This window comes from Cavia porcellus, unplaced genomic scaffold (assembly GCF_034190915.1).
Source record: "Cavia porcellus strain 051 isolate PalLab524CR breed Dunkin Hartley unplaced genomic scaffold, mCavPor4.1 scaffold_5, whole genome shotgun sequence".
Taxonomy (NCBI): Eukaryota; Metazoa; Chordata; class Mammalia; order Rodentia; family Caviidae; genus Cavia; species Cavia porcellus.
In genome coordinates this window covers 40,526,741-40,550,415 of record NW_026947488.1, presented here as the reverse complement: position 1 = coordinate 40,550,415, position 23,675 = coordinate 40,526,741, and the positions used below count along the sequence as shown (strand labels likewise).

The following is a 23,675-nucleotide window of genomic DNA, read 5'->3' as shown; positions in this document are numbered from 1 at the left end:
GTTCCTTTGTGTAATTTTAGCATTTTAAGTTTCTTCTATTAATTTTGAGAATTCTTTTGTTGTATTTGGTTGTATCAAAAAGAAAAATTTCTGGGCCCATCCTGGATATACTGAGTATCAAGCTGTTATGTCTAATACAAAGCCATTTAGGTAATTTATGATTTGAATTAGAATAACTGAAAGGATACAGTACAACACAGAAAAACTCAATTGATCTTGATGTTTGCCTGTGTGTGTGTGTGCACAATATTGAACCCAGTAGAGTAGGTAAGTGTTCTGCCCCTGAGCAGTGAACCACACATCCAGTCCCCAATCTTGATGTTTGAATGCCTCCTTTTAGAGACAGAAGTTTATGATAATACTGTGATATGCAGTGAGCAATATTTATAGAATCTTGATAGTGTTACTGATTGTCACTATTTGGAATCAATTTCTAAACAAAGTGTAGAAGATAAGCATGGCTATTGGAAAGAATATTAGAACTATGACAATAATTGTATGATTGACAGAAGTTGAGGTGAAATAAAGGAGTGAGAGAGGAAGAGAAAAGTACTTGAAAGTTCCTCAAATTACATAGCCAACTGAGAGAATCACTGATAGAGATTATGTAAAGCTGAGCTGGAGATTTAGCTCAGAGGCATAAGCGCCTGCCTTGCAAGCATGCAGTTGTGAGTTTGATCCCCAGTACCAATAAAAAAAAAAAAAAAGAAAGAAAAAGAAAAAGAGATTATGTAAAGCTGATCAATCAAGAAAAGTGAGTTACAGTTTCAAATAAACTCAAAATATATTATTTCAAGTTAAAGTTAGAATTCTAAGTGAAATCAAGAGAGAAAAGGGAATATGGGATTTAAAAAAATTTGTTTTCTTCTGTTTTGTTTTGCTTTTTTTTTTTTTTTTCAGAACAAGAAGACACAAATTTACAAATGTATCAAGAAACAAACACAAGCACATTCTACAAAGTGAGTGTTTTTCCCTCAAGACTAACCAGAACACACTGATTACCTTAGTAATGGGATGGTAAAGGTGACCTTCAGGTCTTGTTTCCTATCTTTTCTTTACTGTATGAATTTATTTTACTGCCATATGGTGAACATTCATAACCTTCTGAAGGTGAAAAAAGAAAATTTCATGACATTGGTGGCATAAGCTGACCTTAGCTTATGAGTCCCAGGATTTAGTGTATACACTTCACAGACATCAATTCTTCTAATTACCTTTGAAAAAACAGCAAGATTTTCACTTCCTTCATAAGTTAACACTTTATACATACTGCTTATTTAGCAAAAAAGAAGAACAGTTTACAAATCACTGTCTTTGTAATAAACATTACTTATTATGGGCTAACATACTATTACTTATTGTATACTTTGAATATGCATTTTTATACTACACTGCCCAAATGAGAAGACAACTACAAAGACCTTGTAATTTTTAGGAATCACTTGAATGAGCAAAAGTCCAGGCTCGGTAAAGAACAAGGATGACCCTAGGATGACCCCTCCTAGGACCCATTAAAGTTTTAATATCTCTCTCTTCCCAAATACTAAAGGTTATTCTCAGTTTTTACTGAAGGCCAAAGTAAGCCTTCTACATGTATTTAAAAAGCAATTCAGTAGTTAACATACCAAAAAAGAAAATCATGATTTGTCTTGGTTTAAAAAAGATGTCATTTAAGAAACATTTCCTCAGAGCAAATTTAGTACCAGGTATAATGGATAGAAACACTGGGGGGGGGGTTAGAGTTCAGGTGGATAAACAGTACTGATCTTTCATATAAAAAGAATCAATGAATGAGTAGATTTTAGGAAAATGCATTTGGCTTCTACAGCAAAAAAATACTTGTACACCCAAAAGAAGCTCTCAGCATTATTTATAGACTCAAAAAACCTAAGAGTAGGAAGAGATTTGTGCTATAGCAATAGATGACAATTATACAATACAGATCAAGTGCCAGTCACATTTTCTTTATGGGAGTTTATAGAAAGAGTTGAGCTACCCAGATTAATACACTGTGCTATATCACAGGATACCATATAATAGGGTACTATACAGCAATAAAAATGAACAGACCTTTTGCCTCATGCAGTGTGGATTAATCTATCAGGCTTAATGTTGGCTGAAGACCAGACACACAGAGCGCAGATCCTACTACCCTTTCGTACACATTGAAGTGTTAGAAGCTAGCATAATGCTTCAGTTTAGAGGATTAAGAGACTAGGAAGAGTCACCAGGGGGCTCCTAGGGCTGCAGTGAAGTTTCATTTTTTTTAACCTCAGTGCTAGTTATATGGGGTGGATTCATCCAGTAATTCATCCAGAAGTTCCAGTTATGATTAGTGCATCTTCCTGAATGTATGTATACTTCAATTAAAAAGTTAATTAGAATAAAACAAAACACACACACTCCCTACTGTCTTACATTTCATGTTTATGTAGATTATTGAGAAGTATCTCTCTGGATGGATGAATCAAAAAAAGCCAACCAGTGAGCAGTGATGACCCCATTAAGTCTGTGCCTTGATAAATGAGGGTGGGCTGGGCTTTGTCCCTACTGGTGTGCTTGGCTAGATCCAAACCACACATCTGGATGGACATTTGCAAATCTGCAAAAGCATCATTTGCCCCTCCCTCACCACAGCTTTATAAGAAGGGCAGGACAGACATCCTTATTTTATAGATGAGGAAATGGCATGGAACAGTAAGATGCATGCACTAAGGCACTGCAGCTAAGAAGCCATGGCACCAGGCTTGACCTCTGGGCAAGTAGCTCTTTAAAAGGTTCCTGATTCCTTTTTGGAAGGGGAAATAGGAAGAAACTTCTTTCTGTGTTACTATGCATAATATTTTGAGGGTCACCTCAAAAGCTCTGTGGAATAAGGTCTGACATTCCTAAGGACTGCACTAAAGTCCTAGGTTCTAAACCCACTTGAAAATGATGCAGTAGGTAGCTATGGAGAAAGAATAGGGATATGTAGATATTAATAGTATATCCATCCCTTCCATGCCATAAAGTTACTGACTTGAGGTAATAAAACTTTTCATTTCTTAAAACAAGGGGGGAAAAAAAGCACAACATAGACATGTCCAATTTACCTAGAAGTGTCTGCTTGTTCTGGGAGGAATCTGGCTCTGTAGAACACCTGCATGATCGGAGAACTATCACACCGCCAAGCACACCATCTTCACTGGCAAGGAAAGGGGAACCTAGGCAGAAAGGATCAGCAGTCATTTTCAGTGCATTTTACTTTTCTAGTTTTCAACTTTCATTTGATCACTAGAACACAAATGTGATACAAGGAAGATCTTGAAGGATACCCATTTTCCTGAAAATTATCATTGTTCATACTTCATCTAGACTGAAAGGCAAAGGCAGACTTCCGCCTGAATAGCAGCCATTTGGCAAAGACAGCGGCAGTGCTGCTAAAGTGACAAGTGGGGGATGGAGCATGCATTAGTGCATTCAGAAAAGAACTGGAAACACCACCAGATTAAAGGACCAAAACACAAATACACACAAAAGTGTTCCACAACTCCCTTTGATCACGTCTTGGGGATCACTTACCAGCCTCTCCCTGCTGTCACGGGACACCACCAAAAGCTTTGATTTACTACCTTAAATTCAATTTTAAACAATAAGCCACAAACTTTATTACAAACATTTAAGAATGCTCCTGATGGTTTACACAAATAAGGGTAAAACTGTGTTTCTATTATGAGAGTGTGGTGGTTACAAACAGCCTAGGCTCTTTGAGATCTCACACACAGAACCACTGTGAGCCTTTCAAGAACATTACATTTCAAATCCCTCATTTTTCTTCCCCAAGGACATCTTCTCAAACATCTGGCACTGCAAGTAAGCACGTGGAGAACAAATGCAAAATTAACCCAAGAAGTATCAAAGAGAGCAGTAAAAATAAAAACCAACCAAATTGGATTTGGGGGGAGCTTCTCTTTAAACTTAGTAGATTAAATACATGCCTCTATTTCCACTCCCTCCCCACACCTCAGGGAACTGATGGAAAAGGAAGAAAAAAGGCATGACCTAAACTGGGCAGAGAAAAAGACATACAAGAAAAATAAATCTAATCTAAGAGAGAAGAGAGGGGGAGGAAAATATGCCAAAAAGGCCAGGCTATAGCCTGTAAAGCCCATAAGCTTTATTCTTAGGCCTTTTCGAAGAAAGAATCTGCCAACTCCTCAGGTAGGCTCAGGTTCCAGAGAGAGAGAAAAATACTTCCTCCTTAAGCCTGCAGAAGTCAAGGTACTTTCTAGACAGGTTCAAGTTAGGACTAGAAGTGTGGCCAGAGACAATTAGGACTTTGGAACACCAGGCTCACCTCAGGGCAAGAAAGAAGCTACACAGTGAAAACAAAGAAGCTGAAGTGAAAGTCTTGCTTCTAAACAGTGAAATAATCAGCTTCCATGACACAAGACATCAGGTTGATACTCTCTGAGCTAGCGACTTTCTAACAACACAACAAGCACAGAAGGGTCTGTTCCTATTCAAGAGATACTTAGAAAATAACTTGTTCTTGGCTTATGATTTGTATTTCAAGATGAGAGTGTTGACTGATACTCAGAAAGTGTTCAGTTCAGCCTCATGGTGTCAAATGTTAAAGAGTACAGACAACTTAGGATCACTAGTTGTTTCAATGAAACCTCTGTCTTTGGAAAGACAAAGATCAAAACCAAAAGTAAAGATAACATAGGAAAAATAGGCAAATTGGTTGAGCAGAAGAAAAGACAAAACACCGAATCAAGTAAGACAGAGATGGGTGGTACAGTGCTTGCCTAGCATGTGCGAGATCCTATGTTAAAGCTCTAGCACTATGAGGGGTGGAGTGCAGGGAGACTGAAGGAAAACAAGTAAAAAAACAAGAAAATCTAGAGCTAAACTAGAGAAAGTGAATACAACACAGAAACACAACACAGAAAAGAATTAAGGAGTCTGGAATGCTAACCTTGGTTCCCTGCTAATGAAGAGAGAGGGTCAGTCTAAAGAGGGTCAGAAGTTACAACAAAAAACAATGAATAGCACTTGTCCCAAGAAAAGCCTGTTATTATTTTTTTTATTATTTAAAGTAAGACAAAACAAAATAGAAAACGGGCAGAAATAGTACATACTTTCAAAGAAAAGAAATAAACAGTAATAAATCACTAGTTGATGTATACATATTGTCCCCACACAAATAGTTGTTCAAGATACAAAAGTGAAACATATAAATGGGAATTCAGCCAGGGAGACTGGAAACCATTCTGTTCAACTAGCCAACAAAAACTAAGTAATATGGTTATCAATCTTATATACTTAGACATGTATGCATTTATCCATATCTTCATTTATGTTGAGACCTAACAAAACTTATTAGATTAAAATCTTTCTGAACAAAGATTAATAATATTGCTGGATTTCACATCATAACACTCTAGAATCAGCACTGGGTACTGCAGTGCCCCTTTCTTTCCTTCAAAGTATTTGTTCATTTCATCACGTGCCATAAGATCAGTATTGCTAACTGCAAAAACAGTGTGGGATTTTACTCTGAAAATACTTCACATGGCAGACTAGAGTTGGAGAAGAAATTTGTACAGTGCCCATCACAGTTACCGGATTTAACCAGTAAAAATTTTAGGAAGACTGAGCTATAGAACAATTATACTTCAGGATTTCTGGGGTCTCTCTGCCACAATGAGTGGAAGGCAGTCACAATAGACCTTTGTGGGGAAATCACAGGCAACACATATGTTTCCTGAGAAATTTAAGCTGAAGTTGAGAAGAATGTGGTAGTTGATTGTGCATGGTTTGGGCACAGGAGAGGAGGGTTAGATTGAAAGTACTAGCATTAAATCTAGCAGGTTGCTTAACACCCCTGTCCTACTAGGTAGCTTAGAACTCAATGGTTTCTTTTCTTTCCCCATTTGCCAACAACATAATCAGAGATACAATTTGGCCTGGACACTTGCTACAGACTGGGGTGTATGAACAGAGGGACATATGGAGCAGGTGTGAGTATCTCACAAAACCACAGGCCATAAAGCTAGGCAGAGAAAGCAGTGGCTTGGGGCACACGGAGATGCACAGAAGCTAAGAGCTCAAGAGTGACTATATCCCTAAGGTGTCACAGACTATGCCCAGCATCATCCATACACAAAAACTGACGCTGAAAGTAAAAGAAGACTTAATGGTGACTTAGTATCCCTCACTCATAGCTGCTGAACTCCAATACTGTAGACCGTACAAAGAAACCACTTATTCAAACACATATAAAAAATTTTTGGACTTTATTTTTCATTGATTCTCTCTTTGAGGGGTGAGATTTATTTCTTTTTTGCCTTTCTTTTGCTCTGCTTTTTCTTTCTCTTGATGTTCTTTTCTGTTAAATTCTATTGATTTTCTTTTGTTACTTAATAGGATCCTTGATCTCATTTTTCTGTTATCCTTCTCATATTCCTCTTATTTCATTTTTATATTTTACCTGCTTAAATTTCCCCTTCATAGTCTCCATTTTTTATTAGTTTTATTAGTCTTTAGATATCTAGTTGATTCTAGGCTATTATTTTGAATTCGTTTCTATGGTCAATGGTGGTATAGTTGTTCCATTTGGTAGATATTTATGTCAATATGTGGTTTGTCTTTTTGTCTATTTTTTTCTTTTATCTTTTAAGGGTGGAACAGTGGTAACTTTTAATTGATTCTTATGGTATGTCAATATCCAGTTGTCTTTATTATTGGTGAAAATTTCATTGCTTTTTCCAGGGTAGAATAGTTATTGCTATTAAATTATTTTTATTGTATGCCAGTATCTGATTTATCTTTGTGCCATCAATAATACTGTGGCTTGTTTCTAGAGAACTGGGTTCTAGGCCAATTATGATGCACCCTCCCCTTCCAAACATAATGTAAATGGTCCAACTGGAAAAGAGACAATGACCTACAGTTAGCCAGACCCAGAATGTATGATGGGAAAGTTGACTGACATTAGCTAAAGAGATCTCCATACTAGTAATAATGTGTTCCTACTATAATTAACCCTCAACAACAGCAACAACAGCAGCAGCAAAAAAATATATAAATATACCCTAAAGTATTCTTTGTTTATCTTTTCTAAAATTATCCACAATTACACATACATACTTCATTTTTTTTTCATTCAATGAGACCGTGTTATTTCAGCTCTTCCAACCTAAGTTCTGGGATTGGTTGTGTGACATGGAGTTACACTATGTTGCACAGGCTGGCCTCTTGAACTCTTGGAAGCAAACAATCCTCCCACTTCAGCCACCTGAGTGCCTAGGACTACTGGCATCTGCATCTGACTTTTAAAATTCAACAATATAAGTTGTAGATCTTTCTATATTAACATACACACACATTTTATTTAACTTGTACTTTTTAGCAATGAATAAGCTCTTGGACATATACACAATCACTTCTTTGACTGCTGATGAACATGTAGGTTGTGGTTTTGCTTTTGCAACTACAAGCAGTGAACAATTGGACACATTTACCTTTCATATACATAAAATACATGTATAGAATGCATTTTTAAGAGTATAATCAATCCACATACCCACATAAATCATTGTGGGGAGCAGCTGAGCCATGACTGAGTTGTGAGTCGACAAATTCCTTGAGACTAGAGCAAGGCCAGTCCAGCAGGTATTTGGCCTTCGTGTTCCTCCCTATTAACAGATAGCTCTAAACATGTTTCACATTCAGTGTTCTCAGCAAAACACTGAGACCTTACATTTTTTACTCTGCTGTGCACTTCCCTTCTCTTACTGTATATAAATAAAGTAGCAGACTGTGTTGGGATGTTCCTGCCTCCCCCACAGAGAGGTCAGGTCTCACTCGGTCCCAGGTTTCTTTTTAATATGTGTCTAGTTTTTCTTAATCTCTCATTACCCCCTCTCAAGATCCCTCTGGCTACAGATTTGCTACAACTGTCCCAAACTGTCTTCTAAAAACATTTACACCCACAAGAAGCAGTTTAAGAGTACCCATTTTCTTACAACCTTACCAAAAGTGGCTATCAGCAAATCCTTTATTGCTAATCTGATTCAGGAAAAATGGTGTCACTGTTACCTTGCTTTGCATTCATTTATGAATAAACTTAAATACTCATGGTACAGTTCACATATTAAGAGGCCCCTATATGCCCAAAAGTTAAAGGCTTGGTCACTAGCAGTGGGAGGCAGTGGAATCTTTATGAGGGGGGCCTAATGGAAGAAAGTGAGGTTATTACAGGCATACCTGTAAGAGGGTAGTAGGACCCCAGCCTCACCCTATCTCCTTCTTTGCTTCCTGGTGAGTAGCTTTAAGGTAAGCAGTTTTGCTCCATGAACTACCCACCATGTCATGTTGCCTCTTTATAGGCTCTAAAGTAGTGGGGTCAAGTGATTATGGATGGAAACCCCTGAAACTATAAGCCAAAATAAACCTTTCCTGCTTTTAATCTGATTTTTGTAAGTATTTTGTCACAGTAATGGAAAGATGATTAATATAATCTATATATTTTTAAGTTGTTTACATTTATCTATGAGTTGTCTTCAAATCTGTGGCATATACAACTGGTTGCCTTCTCATTATTCATTTTCCCTTTTTTCTTTAAAGAGAAAAACTCCTATTTTCTCTTGAGCAAAAACTTTGTCAAACTTTCCAAACTTCTGCAACCAGTAAGTCAAGTGGCAGAGTTCTTTCCTTCCTTCCTTCCTTCCTTCCTTCCTTCCTTCCTTCCTTCCTTCCTTCCTTCTTTCCTTGCTTCCTTCCTTCCTTCCTTCCTTCCTTCCTTCCTTCCTTCTTTCCTTGCTTCCTTCCTTCCTTCCTTCCCTGTCTGCTTGCTTTCTTGCTTTTGACATATAAAACTGCACAGGTTTATAGGGTTTAACTAAGCATATTATATTATCTCCTTAAATCTTGATCATTTATTTCTAGTAAAATCATTCAAAATCCTTTTGTACCTTTTTAAAACACATGGTATATCATCATCACCATCATCTATAGTCCCCCTACTGTGCAATAACATATCAGAACTTCTTCTTCTGCCCTAATTGTTACTTGGCACTCAAGTCTTTTCATCCCTCCCCTTGCCATCATTTGGCTCCTACATGTCCCTCAAAGGCTCATCCATGTGTTAAAGACTTAGCCTCCAGCTTGGAACTAGGGGGAGATGATTGAAACTTAACAGTTTTGTCTGCACTTTGCTTTTCTCTACATGGCTCAGCTAATTGGCCAGATTTGTTTTAAAAACCTAACCCCTTCCCCAATAACTTAATGCATTTTTAGCACATATTAAATTTTTATATGTACTTGAACTTATAATCTGTTTTAAAGATAAAACTTTGCCCATGTAAATAATGACTTTACTTATTATAGCTTACAGATTAGTTTCTTTTCATTATTCATTCTTTGCAATATTCTTTGTTGTTCTTGTGACTTTAAAAATTGGCTGGCATTCCATTTGCACTGAAATTTTTATATAAGCATATTTAATTAAATTGTGACTTTAAGAGTCAGAATGTCCACATAGATTTTCCCTAAGAAAGCCTAAAACTGATTACCCTTGACATCCTAAACTGCCAGGACTATGTGGGTTTTTAGACAAAGAAATGGGGTACTTCTATTGATTTAAAAGGCTCTCTTACACCTTTGATAAAATATCTCTGTAGAATGTCCTCTAAGCTGAACTCTGGTATGAGAAAATATTTTTTCTTTATGCTAACTTCTTATGCTTCTGATCCCCCTTATCTTGTCAGGATCTATAATATTCCTAAATTTAAGCACTAATGCTCAGCAACCCTCAGCCTATTCCCACAAAATAGCTAAGGCAAAGAAAAAGTGAAAGCCTTTCAATTCCAAGACAGCCTGGCTGGCAGACTATCTGTGAGTGAGGTGAAACCCTGGATTGGAAAAAAATTCAGGTCAACTACTCATAAGTACTATATATGAAAAACTTCACTGAGTCAGTATTTCTAATACATACAGCATTCTTAAAAATATTCTGAGTGGATAGTAATTTTGCTCATGAAATTCTAGATTCTGTTATGTTAAAATCTTTCAATTTTGACAATAAAGTCCAAGGCACAAGTGTTTATAAGCAATGTCTTTTGTTTCATGAGGACTACCCTGGTGATTTTTTTTTTTTAATCAGTACTGGGGATCGAACTCATGACCGCTTGCTTGCAAGGCACCTGCTGAGCTAAATCCCCAGCCCCTGCACTGGTGATTTTTTATATGGATTTGGCAAACAAAGTTTACATAATCAAGTAATGCACATAAGCACCTGGGGATGCACAGGACAGTCTCCACCAATCATTGCACAAAGACTCTCTAAAGCAGATCTTTAAGAACATTATACACTCCTCTGTTGCTGCCCATGTTCATTTCCCTCCATGTGCAGAATCTATTAATTTTCACATTGAAAGGTCAGATCCTGCTTCCTGCACACCAGTACACCACCTGAAAGGCTTTTAGCATGCTCTTGACACCACTGTAGAGCCAGTTTAGTGTAGTTTTGAGTCCCTTAAGTAAGTAAATCTATATTCTTGTAGCAAAAATACCTTTTCACTGCTTCTGTTGGAAAAAGCTTACAAAGTAGTGAATGTTGATATTCTAGTTGCTATTAAGTTTCTGAATGCATCCATATTTTTCACTTTCATTACTGTATTGAGAGATTATACAGTCATATACACAAATGCCTACTATCAATGCTCTAGGTCTAAAAATGCTGCAGTATTTACATTGTAAAATTCATGAAGCTGTCATGTTTCCCTGTGCTGAATCACTGTATCCTGAACCCATAATATAGACAATCAGTAAAACATGAGGCTATTCATACAAAAAGGCTACAATTCAACTAGACAATGTATTCATGCAATGATATGTTGGGGTTTGTACTTCATTCCAATGTACTTCATTATGAGTCCATTCTCAATGAAGTCACTATATTAACATCTCTTCTGTATTCAGCAATCTCCCCAACAATGTATACACAAACACTAAAAACACTGCTCCTGAAAATCTTACAATTTTGATGACAAGATAGACTTTATTACATGAAACCTACAATATAGCATACAGTAACCAATATTAAATTTTTATATTTAACAACTATACATATACAAATACATATTGTATGTATAGCTGCCCTATTAGAATGTACAGGCAATTAGTATCTGGCACATAGCATAGTGATAAGCAAACACTTATCAAATATGAAAAGCTCAGAAATGGTGCTTGTGGTAGGGGATGTATGATTGGAGAAGAACCTACTTTGTGCAGTAAAGGTTCCTCAAAATGAAAGTCAATCTGTCTTCAGACAATGAGTTGAACTTTTACTAATATGATGGATTTGAGCAAGCAGAATAATGAACAGCTCTAGCTCTTGCTATTAGTTCACAATGAATCCTGAGATGAGTGACAAAGAAGAGTACACAGGAATACAGCAGGACCTAAGGAAGGGCCAAAACTCTGCTCAACCATAGACACATGAAGGCATGACACCTTGGATGCAAGCAGCACTAAAAAAAGAGACAACCAGAGCTGGGCACAGGGGAGTAGTTTTATCAAATTAAGAGGTTCAGAATTAATAAGTGAAGCTAAGATCAAAAAGATGGGGTCTAGAAAGCAGGTGACAGTAAAGTAGAGAACACCTAGGAATCTGAAAGAGGAAAAACAAATCACATTGACTAAACTGAGATTAATGTAGACTGGCAAATTATCAATTCAAACATATCAGCATGCTGAACTGGGAACAACAAAAAAACAAAAGCCTTCTAACAAAAGGGACAGAAGGATAAAGAACAGCTTTTAAAGAACTGGCAACTGAAGACTCACTCTAGGAGGACTGCCACCATCAAGGTGCTTGACTCCTGTGGGCAACTAGCAAGGGAAAGGAAAAATAGCCAGACCTGTCACCATCAGGGCACTTGCTTCCCTCAGGCAACCAGTGTAGGTAGGGAAAACAGCCAGATATGCCCCATGTGCCCACAGGGTGCCATCAGAGACACTTGCTTCCAGCAGGCAGCCAGTGCAGACTTGGAGAAGCAGACAAACAAGACCCTGTGTCGCTCCTGCTACTGGGGGAGTACCATTGTAGCCACACAGGCTGAGAGAAGAAACAGCCCTAACAAATCCATCAATATGCTGTACACAAGAAACGCATCTAACTTCAAAGGACTGAAAATCAAATGAAAGAAAACAATGTTCCGTGCATCAGGAAACCAGAAAAAAAGTAGAAGTAGCTTGCCCATCAATCATAAAATGGATACGAAAGATACGGTGTTTTTATACAATGGAACATTACACAGCTATTAAGAAGGATAATCTCAAAGCTCTTGTAGGTAAACAGATGCTACTTGAGATCATGGGTGAAATGGTTCAGGCACAAGGGTGAACATCATGCTATCTCCCCTGGCATAAAAAACTGAAGGGAGTTAGTGGGATCTAAAATGTACAATGATATTATGAAAGGTACTGGGAAGGAAACACCTAAAAAGGGAAGGAGGGTTGGATGTAGTGGTACACTCCTATAATTCCAGCACTCAGGAGGCTGAGGCAAGAGGATCGTTGCAAGTTCAAGACCAGCCTGGGCTACAAAGTAAGCCCAAGGCCAGTCTGAAGTGCATAGTGAGACCCTGTCTCAAAGTGGGGAGGGGGGGGGAGGTGCGGCATTGTTAATTTCCTATTATCTTATTTTAAATTCCTGTATCATTTTCATTATTTTATTAGGTTCAGTTTTATTCTATCTTGTTTTGTTTGATTTTATTATGTCTGATGATATAGGTAGCTATTTTGAAGATAATGGATATATTATAATAGCCATTTTTGATTTGTTATTAGGTTTTAAGTCCTGCTTTGCTTCCATTGTTTTACTTTGATTTTATTCTATTTTGCTTTGTTTGATTTTATTATATCTGATGGTATGGACAGCTATTTTGAAGAAAACAAGAGACATTATGGTAGCCACTGTTGATTTCCTATTATATTGATTTGAAGTCCTGTATCACTTGCACTGTTCTGTATTGATTGGCTTTATTGTTTTATTTTGTTTTGTTTTATTCTCTTTAAAACAAATAAAATAATATACAAAGAATTGTTGACTGAAAAAGTCACAGGCTGAACCTGCAGTGCTCCTTGCATTCCACACAAGCAAGCATCACCCCCCTCATGCAAATGAGCAGGCCAAATGCAAAGGTGGGACCACTCACAAAAATCTAAGCCAGCTCTACATTTTGCTTCCCCTTGGCACTGAGCAGCAGAGGCAAGGACTAACTGACCAACCTGATCCTGCATAAGGACAAAGCCTGAAAAAAATCAGGGTTAGGGAGCAACCAGACTCTACGACTATCGATCTAAAGTCCAACAGTGCCCCTGACCCTCCCCACTCTCATGACTTACATTTAATAGAGACCAGTAGGCTGATCACAATTCCCATCTACTAACGGAAGCAAGAACATGCCTTGGCTTGGAAGGTAACCACCGTCTAGGGTTAATGGACAGAGTGGCCTCTGGTGCACACAGGACAGTTCTAACACCTATTTTCCCTAAAGATAGGCAAAGAAAATCATGACTGGCTTGTTTTCAAGAATGCAGATCTTGGAAAAAAATCATTCAGTTATACAGGAATTTTTTTTTAATTTTTAAAAATTTTTCTCTTCCTTTGTGTTTTATGGAAATTTCAAGGTTTTGTTTTTTCTTCCTTTTATCTTTCCTCTTTTAGTTTCTTTTCCCTATACCCCTTTAAATATTTACTCTTATTTTTCTTTTATTTCCTGTATTTACTGGTTATCTTTTTCATTCTTTCCTTAACAGTAAATCAGTATTGGATTTGTCTAAGAGTTCATACTATAGTTATCAATCTCTTTCCTATAGTTAAGGGTGGTGCATTATGTTTATATAATTTATAAACATATAGTTTATATATAGTTAAGCATTGGTCCTTATGTTTGTATTTGATGCCATAATTGATGTTGATTTTATTAATAAAGCGAAGGTGATATAGATGTTGCTATTAACTGGTTTTCTTAGGATGCTAATGCCTAGATTGCTTTCCTGGCAAACTGAGTACTGGGCCAAATATGCTGCTTTGGGGGTAGATGGAACCTGGAACAAGAGGCAAAAGCAAACAGCCACACACAGAGGACACTACTGAAAAGTAGACAGTAACTAAAGAGGTCATCATACTAGAAACAAACATTTCCACAAACAAACAGAAACAAGGATATTATCAGATCACAGTGGGCTGGGGATATAGCTAAACAGCATTAAGTGGCTGCCTGGCAGGCACAAAGTCTTGAGTTTAATTCCTAGTACCAAAATTAAAGTCAGACAATATGTAACTTATCAACCAGTGATTTTTTACCGTTTGTTTTTTTGTAATTTTGTATTATTTCTACCCTTTTTTATCTCCATGTATTTTTTTTGTTTCCTTTTCCTTAAATTAAAAAAAAATTAAAGTCAGATCATAGTGCAATGAAACTAGTAATCAATGGGAAAAGAAAATTAAAAAATTAAGCAAATGCATGGAACCTAAAACAATATACTCAAATAAACACTGGCTTACGGATGAAATCAAAGAAGAAATAAGACGGTGTCTAGAACTAAAAGATAATGCCAGTAAAATGCACCACAACATATGGAACACAATAAAAGCAGTTCTAAGAGAAGTTTAAGCTATAAATGTTTACATCACAAAAAATAGAGTGAGCCCAAATAAATAAGCTAATGATGCACCTCAAGCTCCCAGAAAAACAAGAATAACCAAACCCAAAGCTAATACAAGGAAGAAAATTTTAAAGATCACAGCAGAAATCAGTGGAATTGAAACTTAAAAAGTACAAAGAATAAATAAACCAGAGATGGTTCTTCAAAAGAAAACACAAAATAAATAAATAATTAGCAATCTATCCAACAACAAAAAGACAGAGAAGATCCATATCAATGAAATTAGAAATTAAAAAAGTAAAATCACAATGGATAATGTTGAAATAAAAAAAAGATCATTAAAAGCTACTTTGAAAACCTGGAAGTCAATAAATTGTATGGGTCAGAAGAAGTGGATAGATATCTAGATATAAATTATCAAAACTAAAGCAAGAAGATTAAAAAAACTCTGAATAATCCAGTAACAAGAACTTGAGGAGGTAATAAAAATTCTGTCGATTTAGAAAAGTCCAGGTTTAGATGAATTCATTGCTGAATTCTACAAAAACATCGAGGATTCGCCAATACTTTTCAAGATCTTTAAAGAAACTGAAAGGGAAGGAGTACTCACAAATTCACTGCTCATTCCTGGGAGCTACCATTGATTCCAAAACCAGATAAGATTCAATCAAAAGAAAGAGCCAATCTCTTTACTGAATATAGATACAAAAATTCACAAGATACTGACAAAATGCAATGAATCATCAAAAAGATCATACTTCGATATAGAAGAGCTAACGATGGCAGACAGATAATCAGCAGAATACAGAGGCTCCTTGAGACAGACAATAAACATCATGGAGATGTATTCTCTTGACCCAGGAAGAAACTAAAGGGAAAAGAACCAGTCAAACATGCAGTCCTGGGGCTACCATTGGAGCAGCTAACATTAGCAGTCATGATGCTCTTGCCACAGTGCCTGAACTCACACAGCCATGACTCACCGAGCCACCCAAATTCCCACTGCTGCGACTGAGCTGCCAAAACTCCCACTGCTTCAACTGAGCTGCCTGAACTTCCACAGCTGTGACTCGCTGGAACTATGGTTGCACTGAAGTTGGAGGTCAGCGAGCCCAACAGAGAAAGGAGCAGGCAAGGGACCTGCATTGACCGGCAGTGAGTGCTGGGAATAAGACTCTCCCACGGGAAAGGGGAGGCCAACTGGACAACATGTTGGAATCCGGCAGGACTTGTAGGAACAAGGAACACCAGTGACTTCAGTTAGTTGTTCCTTTCCCAGACCAGATTGGTGGGATAGGCTTGGCCTGGATCACGCCCCTGGCCGGGACCCAATAAATTGCCCCAAACCAATCCGTAGGCGCAACACAAACACAGTGAAGGCCCCCAGAGGGAAGAGGCCAGCATATGCCACCCCTGATTGCACCTCAGTGACCAACAGCAAACTGGAGAGGGCAGAAATCCCTAGCCAATACGCTTCACAGAGCCATAACCAACAAGGAAAGGGGCTGGAACCTCCTCTATACACCTGTACGGAAGAAACCAAAAACATGATAAGAAAAAGAAACAAGAAAAAGTCCTCAGCCCCCAGCTATGAGAACACTGATCCAGGAGAGGTAAATACAAGAGAGACTGAGGGCAGCAAACATGCAATATCAGATACAGCATCAGTGGACATAAAGAAATATCTTTGGGACCTCATAGACGAGCTCAAAAGTGAATACTTCAGTACTTCAAAAGTGAAGTATTTAATCAAGTAAAGCAAGCTGTAAGTAGATTAATAAAAGAAATGCTGAGCACTTCTCAAGAAGACACAGATGGAAGAATGGAGGAACACCAAAAAAGGAGAGAAACATTCAATGAATTCAAAGAAAACCTAGAATATATAAAGCAGGTTCAAAGAGATTACTAGGAAATAAAAAACTCAATTGAAAGCTGGCAAAACTGCTTGAAAGAAACTAAGGATAGACTGTCAAAATTTGAAGACGAGTTTGCAATGTGTGATCATGAAAGGAAAAAATTTCTTAAAAATAGCAAGGAAACAAGCAGTAACAATACAAAGGCTAGAAGATGACAAGAGGATCTATAACCTAAGAATCAAGAATGTGAAGAAGTAGGGGTACAAACAAAGGAGCTACAAAAGCTATTCACAGAAATAATTAAGGAAAACTTCCCAAACATAGGAAAAGGAAATGATACTCAGATGTATGAAGCATATAGAACTCCAGCCACCTACAACCAAAACAGAGCCATACCCAGCCATATATAATAATCAAGATCCTAGAAATTCAATACAAGAACAGCATATTAAAAGCTGTCAGAGACAAGAAACAGATTACCTATAAGGGAAAACCCATCAATATCACAGCAGACTTCTTGACACAGACCATCAAATTAAGAAGAACTTGGAGTAAAGTATTCCAACCCCTGAAAGAAAATAACCTCCAGCCCAGACTGATGTATCCTGAAAAACTGTCTCTATAAATTAATGTAGAAACCAGATGTGTCCAAGACAAAGAAGAACTGGGAGAATTGCATCCACCAATCCAACTGTACAGAGAATTCTGCAGGACATTCTAGAGAGAGAAAAGTACCAGGATTCCAGGAACAGTGGCAGAGAGGCCTCAATGAATGGAGCAGAAAGCAGAATGAAGAATAAAAGCAGACAGCTATTGGCAGAGGAAGTTGGCTATAATCACTAATATAGATAGTCTTGATACATTAAAAAAAAAAAAGAAAGAAATACAGGCAGAGTAGATTAGGAGAAAGAGTCCACCAAGATGCTCTATATAGGAAATTCAATTAACCTGAAAAAGGGTTTACAGACTGAAAATCAAATATGAGAAAACAATGCTCTATCTGACAGGGAACCAGAGAGTCATAGGGGCAACTTGACCAGCACCTGTGGATAGGTTGGAAAGACAGGTAAAGGAATACAATTTGAGATCAAGTCCAGGAGTGAGTAGGTTCGGAACCACTTAGCTAAATAGCAGGTTGCCCCCCACCCCCAGCCTAAAAACTGAGGGAGTTGGTGTGGTCCAAAAAGGCACTGTGCACCCTGGGGGAGTGAAAAGGAAGGAACAGTCTAAAAAAAGAAGGCAAAGGATATTGTTAATAGTGTATCAGGATTTAAAATCCACATTACTCACACTGCTCTGTTTAGATAGACTACATTCTGTCCCAGTTTGTCTACTTGCACTAGATCTGAGGGCACAGACAGCTATCCAAAAATAGCAGGTTATAGTATGGTAATCATCTTTAATTTTACTGAGGCCCTGTACTGTTTTACCATGACTGATCTTAGTTGAATCTGGTTTGTTAGATTGCTGTTTTGTATCAACAGATTTTATTCAAAACTGTTATGATTGATAATATCAAGTCTAAGAGTATAGGCAACTACATTGAAGATGACAACATTCACTAGGATACTCATTCTGGTTTGATTATCACCTGTTTTTGAAGTTTTACACTATCTACAATATTTTGTTTTTATTAATAGTTACGCATTGCTATATTCAACTATACTATGCCTGATGATATAGACAATTCTATTGAAGATAACAAGAGACAACACAGTAATCGTTGTAGAACACCTTGTACTGTGGTTTTATACGACTTCGTTTCATGTGTTTATAGGACTGTTTTGTTTTGTCTTGCATTGTTTCTCCCTCTAATATAGAAAGGACAGAAATACATGTAAAGACTCATGCATGCATAGAACCTATAAACTGATCTTATAATGCATGATGAAATGAACAACTATTTTGAAGAAAAAGAGATACTACAATACCCAGTGCTAATCCCATAGTGTCATGATGTAACATCCAGCAATACTATTATTCTTTGCTCAGAGTGATTTTAGCCTGCTTTGGTTTGTTTAATCTTAACATACATGAAGGTATGAATAACTGCACGTATGTTTAAGTGCATAGGATCGATAACCATATTATTAAGTTTTTGTTGGGTAGTTGAACAGAACTGTTTACAGTCTCGCTGTTTGAATGTCCACTTTGTATGGTTCACTTTTGTAACTTGAACAACTATTTGTAAGAGGTTAATATGTAATTATCAACTGGTGATATCTTACTGTTTATTTTTTCTTTGAAATTATGTATTATTTCTACCCTTTTTCTGTTTTATTCTTTCTTTAAATTAAAAAAAAGAGATCATACTTCACGACCAAGTAATTTCATACCAGGGATGCAAGGGTGATTCAGTATATGCAAATTACTGTGTAATACATCACATGAACAGAAACAAGGACAAAAATTACATGATCATTTTAACAGACACAGAAAAAGCCTTTAACAAAATCCAACATCCTTTTAGAATAAAACACTGAAGAAAATAGGTATAGAAAGACCTTATCTCAATCTGTTAAAAAAATTTATGACAAGTTCACTGCCAACATTATATAAAATGGGGAAAAACTAGAAGTTTTCCCTTTAAAGTCAGGAAGAAGAAAAGATATCCCCTATCATCACTCCTGTTCAACACATTACTCAAAACATTATCAAGAGCAATCAGGAAAAAGGTAAAAAAAAAAAAAAAAAGGTAAAAGACGTATTTATAGCAAAGGAAGAATTCAAAGTATCATTATTTGTGGATAACATGATCCTCTACACAGAAGACTTAACGGAGTAATACACTGCCATCAGGAAGTATAAACTGGAGCCATTTGTAGAACAATTGATGCAACTATAATATTAAATGAATAAAACAGACACACAAGTTTAAACTTCACAGGGTTCTCTTACATGAGAAATCCAAAGTATCAATAAAGAACAAAATAAAAGACAGATATATGAAGTAGGGAGATAGATACTTTTCTAATAGGAAGAGGATAAAGAGATGGAGCAGAATAGGAAAGGAGGAAAAGAGAATGATAAAAGAATTGAGATGAATTATACACATGTTATACACATTCCCCATAAGGAATATAATCACTATGTACTACAAGTATGTACTAATAAAAAATAAAAACTGACAACAAAATTTAAAGGATGAGAACAGTCAAGCTCAAGCAACTGTAAGGAAAAATATAATAAGAAAACAAAATGAAATAAAATATCTTGTAATGACAAAAGGACCAAGACTTTTAAACTGTACAAAAATTGTCAAAACAACTAACAAGCAAGATTTATGTTTTTGTCAATAACATATAAGAGGGATAAGAATTGAATATGGGATCCAAAGAATTATATACATTATGAAAATCCCACTCATTCAGGTAAATAGTCTAAAAGGCAGGTTGCTACATAAGTAAGAAAATGCTTTAGCTGCTCATAAAGCAATAAAAAAAATCCTTTAAGCACAAATACAACTTTTAACTTAAAAATTTTGTAAGAAAAATATAACCACAAAATTCTATTTTGGCTCTACTTATAAGGTTTATATTAATCTAAATCTACTTTTAAAAATATTTTACAGATTTCTCTATACACATATTCATGAATATACAAAACTCATAATTTATAAATATCCATTGTTCATGTGGGATACTGCTGAAATATCACTCTAGAAGTTTTGGGAACTCCACTTACAGATTCACAAATTAATCAAATATGCACATAAGCAGACATTCATGATTTGATAAAGAAAGCTGCTACTTTAATAAGCTAGGGTAGACACAGTCTAAGAATGTTGGGAGTTCCATATAGCAGGATCTGTTTTAGGCCTATTTCCCAATAAGGATGAAAATTAAAGAATGAAAAGACCCTACCTCCACATAATTACCTAACCACATAAAAATATAGTGGAGCATCACTATAAGAGTCTTAAAATTCTAAATTTGAAGGAAGGAAGGAATGTTTACATTTGGAAGTTTTCAATCACTGTATCACCACCAGAAGGCAGAACTAAACATAGCTCAGTCAGCGGGGGCACACAAAATCTTAAACTAGAGTGCAGCCAAAATGGTTAACATTTTAAATAGTGGGCAATCCAAAAACATTTCAAAACAATACATATATTTCAGAGTCATTTTTAACAAGAGCAAGATCTACATACGTAGTTGAGTGAATAGTTTGGTTTTAATGATGAACGTCCCAAAGAAAGAGAGATCAGTAATTCAAATGTTTCATTTCTAATGTTAAGTTCACACCAATGTATAGGCTAAAGGAAAGAAGAATGTGGGCCCCAAGATTTAGCTCAGTGGCACAAGCACTTGCCTGGCAAGTGCAAGGTCGTGAGTTTGGTCCCCAGTACCAAAAAAAGAAGAAGAAGAAGAAGAATGATCACTTTCTTCAACCATCAGGTTGGGCTCCACCTCAAGACTTCTGAGGCCTGGGGCTGTTTCAGTTTTCCTGTCAGCTAAGAGCACAACACAGCAAAAGGAGACGATTTGTGGACCTGCTTGTGGAGTTGCCAGTATACATTGATGTTGCTTGTAAGTTCCCAACAGTCTGGCTTTTTCTCACATTTAATTTTGACAAACAGTTGATATTTCTACATTTAGGGATATACGAGGTTTGAAATTTATGGTAATGTAAATAATTTTCATTGAAACAATAAAATATTCTTATTGTGCCTGTTAGAGAACAAGTGTTTCATTGCCTCAGGATTGCTCATGGATGCTTAACCAGATTGGAATGCACATCACCAAACATATCTAGGTTGCAGTTCAGCTAATGCCTCCCAGGGGGCACTCCCATCACTCCTCAAAGATGCCACTGGCTCCTTGTTTCTCTAACACTCCTCTAACTAGATAGATTCCTAGTAATACCACATATATGGAGATTGTTCTTCTAACTCCCTGACCCCTCAAGTCCTTGACCTCTTCCTTCCCAAAAGTCTTGTCCACTACCCACTGCCTATCATTCATTCCTTTTATCATGCCCTAGTTATAGTGATTTTTAACAGTAACACTGCCTCTTCTATAAACTTAACTTGCAAGCAACTCACTAACCTCTAACTTTCCAAAGCACAACCTCTAGTACTCAAGACTCCCAACAATTGTTCATATTGTTCCTCACCCACTCAGTTCTTCATTTTGGTCCTTAATCAGATTAAAGTCTATTTTCCATCATTATAATTAACTCCCTGAAGAAACTGACAACTCAATTGGCCTGCTATAGTTCCAACCATAATTAAACCCTACTCCACACCTGCACCCTTAGCTGAATTAGCTGGAAGAACTCATACTACCATACTAGCCACTCTTTGTTTAAATCCATAGTTCTCTATGTTTTTCTACCTGAAATACAGCTATGATGACCAAGAAACAGCTGTGATGACCAAGAAACAGTGAAATACATCCTAAAGCTAGCAAAGGAAGAGAAAGGAGGAAAAAGCACAATTACCTAAAACATGGAGCTGACATGACTAATCCTCTGAATATGAATGTCTGGTTAAGCCACGTTAAAGTAGATTTTAAACAGTGATATTTAAGGACAGAAGGTAAACCTTTGGTTTTGTACTAGTCATCAATCCCTTTGCTGGGATGAAATATCTGACACCTACAACATAAGGAAGAGAGGTTTATTTTGACTCACTTTCAGAGATTTCATTCTATGGTCAGCTGGCACCTAGGCAAACATTATCAAGGAGGAAGGACATGCTAGAGGAAAGGTGCTTAATTTATGGCATTCAAGGAGAGAGCAGAATAAGAGCCAAAGAGGCAGGGGCCAGGGACTAGATACAGTTTCCAAGGTAAGGTGCCCCTTACCCACCCCCCCCACACACACACACCCAGAAGTGTGTTCTCTATCTGATAGGCATCTACCAGTCCAATCAGGCAGACAATCAGGATTAAGCCTCATTCTGTATATGCAACTTTCAAAAAGAGAAAATGAATGAATGATTCAAGATCCTGAAAGCCACCAAGTGGCAAAATGGAAATCTGAACTCATCTGTGACTTGCACATGACAGGTCTTTCAAGCTACTTTTCTTACCTCCTGAGACTAGCCTACGGCAATTGGCCTTACAGTCTTCCTACCACAGCTGCAATTGCTTTGGTGGCAATGGTCCTCTAAGCCACGCTGATCAGAACCACAACTTGGCCAAAAGCGGCCACGATGAACCCCTGCATCAGGCCAGGCAATGCTGCTACCTCTCTGAGGAGTGGCCAGAGGACTGTGTTTGACAGAGCAAAGATTGGGGAGGAATAGGGGCTCACTGTTGTTTTCCCCCAAATCTCCAAACACTAACGGACTATGACCAATATTGCTGCTTCTCTTGGAGATTCTTAAAATGTAGCAACATTTTCAATTTCAACTTTGCCAGTTAACTGGAAGTATGAAAGCTTCAAGTGGCTGCTTCTCCCATAGTGTAGGAAAGCAATCACCATGACACATCAGGCTCTCCTAGATGCCACAGCTACTCCAAGAGATACTTGCTGTGATTGCAGCAGACTTAAAAACATGGGCCTACCCCAGAGGACTGCCCTGAAGCCACTGTGACATCCACATTCCTCTGTCACTACTTCAAAAGCCCCCAAGTACATATATAAATGGAGGTAGGGTGCTCTTCTAAATAAGCAGCACTCCTTTAACCTCTATAGGTCCAGGCTAAGAGATGTCACGTTGGTGCTCTAGCCTGATGTGTTGCAGCACAAGTTCTAATAAAGCCTTGCTCAAGTGCTCCTACTGCCCACTTGTGATTCTTGTCTTGGATACAGTGGGCTGAGTGGGTTGCACTAAAAGAGTTGATAACTCTTGATTAGCCCTCAAGAGTTCCAGAGAATGGTGGTACAGTGAAGAACCAAGACCAGCAGTGACCTGTGGAGAGCCCCAGAGACGAAGCAGTGGCTGCTGGAAGAGCTCCAGACAGCTAGGATATAACTATTGCACTGTACTCCTTAACTAGAGTAAGTAAGGACCATGAAAAACATGATCATCTGATACCTAAGAACATTTTGATTCTATTAAGAAAAACAGGACAGTTTAATGCAGTAACCAATTAAGTATTCAAGCAAGTTTATCCAATACATTTGTTTCTCCCTCCAGAATTCTCCCAATTATGAACTTACATATGTGTGGCCAAGTGTATATACACATCATTCCAAACTATAATG

The 23,675-nt window shown here is 37.3% G+C and overlaps 1 protein-coding gene across 12 annotated transcripts in view; it reads right to left on the bottom strand.

The window, feature by feature from the left end:
• Tasp1 (taspase 1) overlaps window positions 1-23,675 on the bottom strand; it is a 262,482-nt gene that overhangs the window by 81,999 nt on the left and 156,808 nt on the right. For 7 of the 12 annotated variants that reach the window (XM_063248678.1, XM_063248683.1, XM_063248681.1 and 4 more), the window contains one exon: window positions 3,093-3,203. The exons of the other annotated variants lie outside the window; for them this stretch is intronic. In XM_063248678.1, the coding sequence (XP_063104748.1) occupies window positions 3,093-3,203 (111 nt within the window). The remainder of the gene's footprint in view (window positions 1-3,092; window positions 3,204-23,675) is intronic. 12 annotated transcript variants of the gene reach the window in all.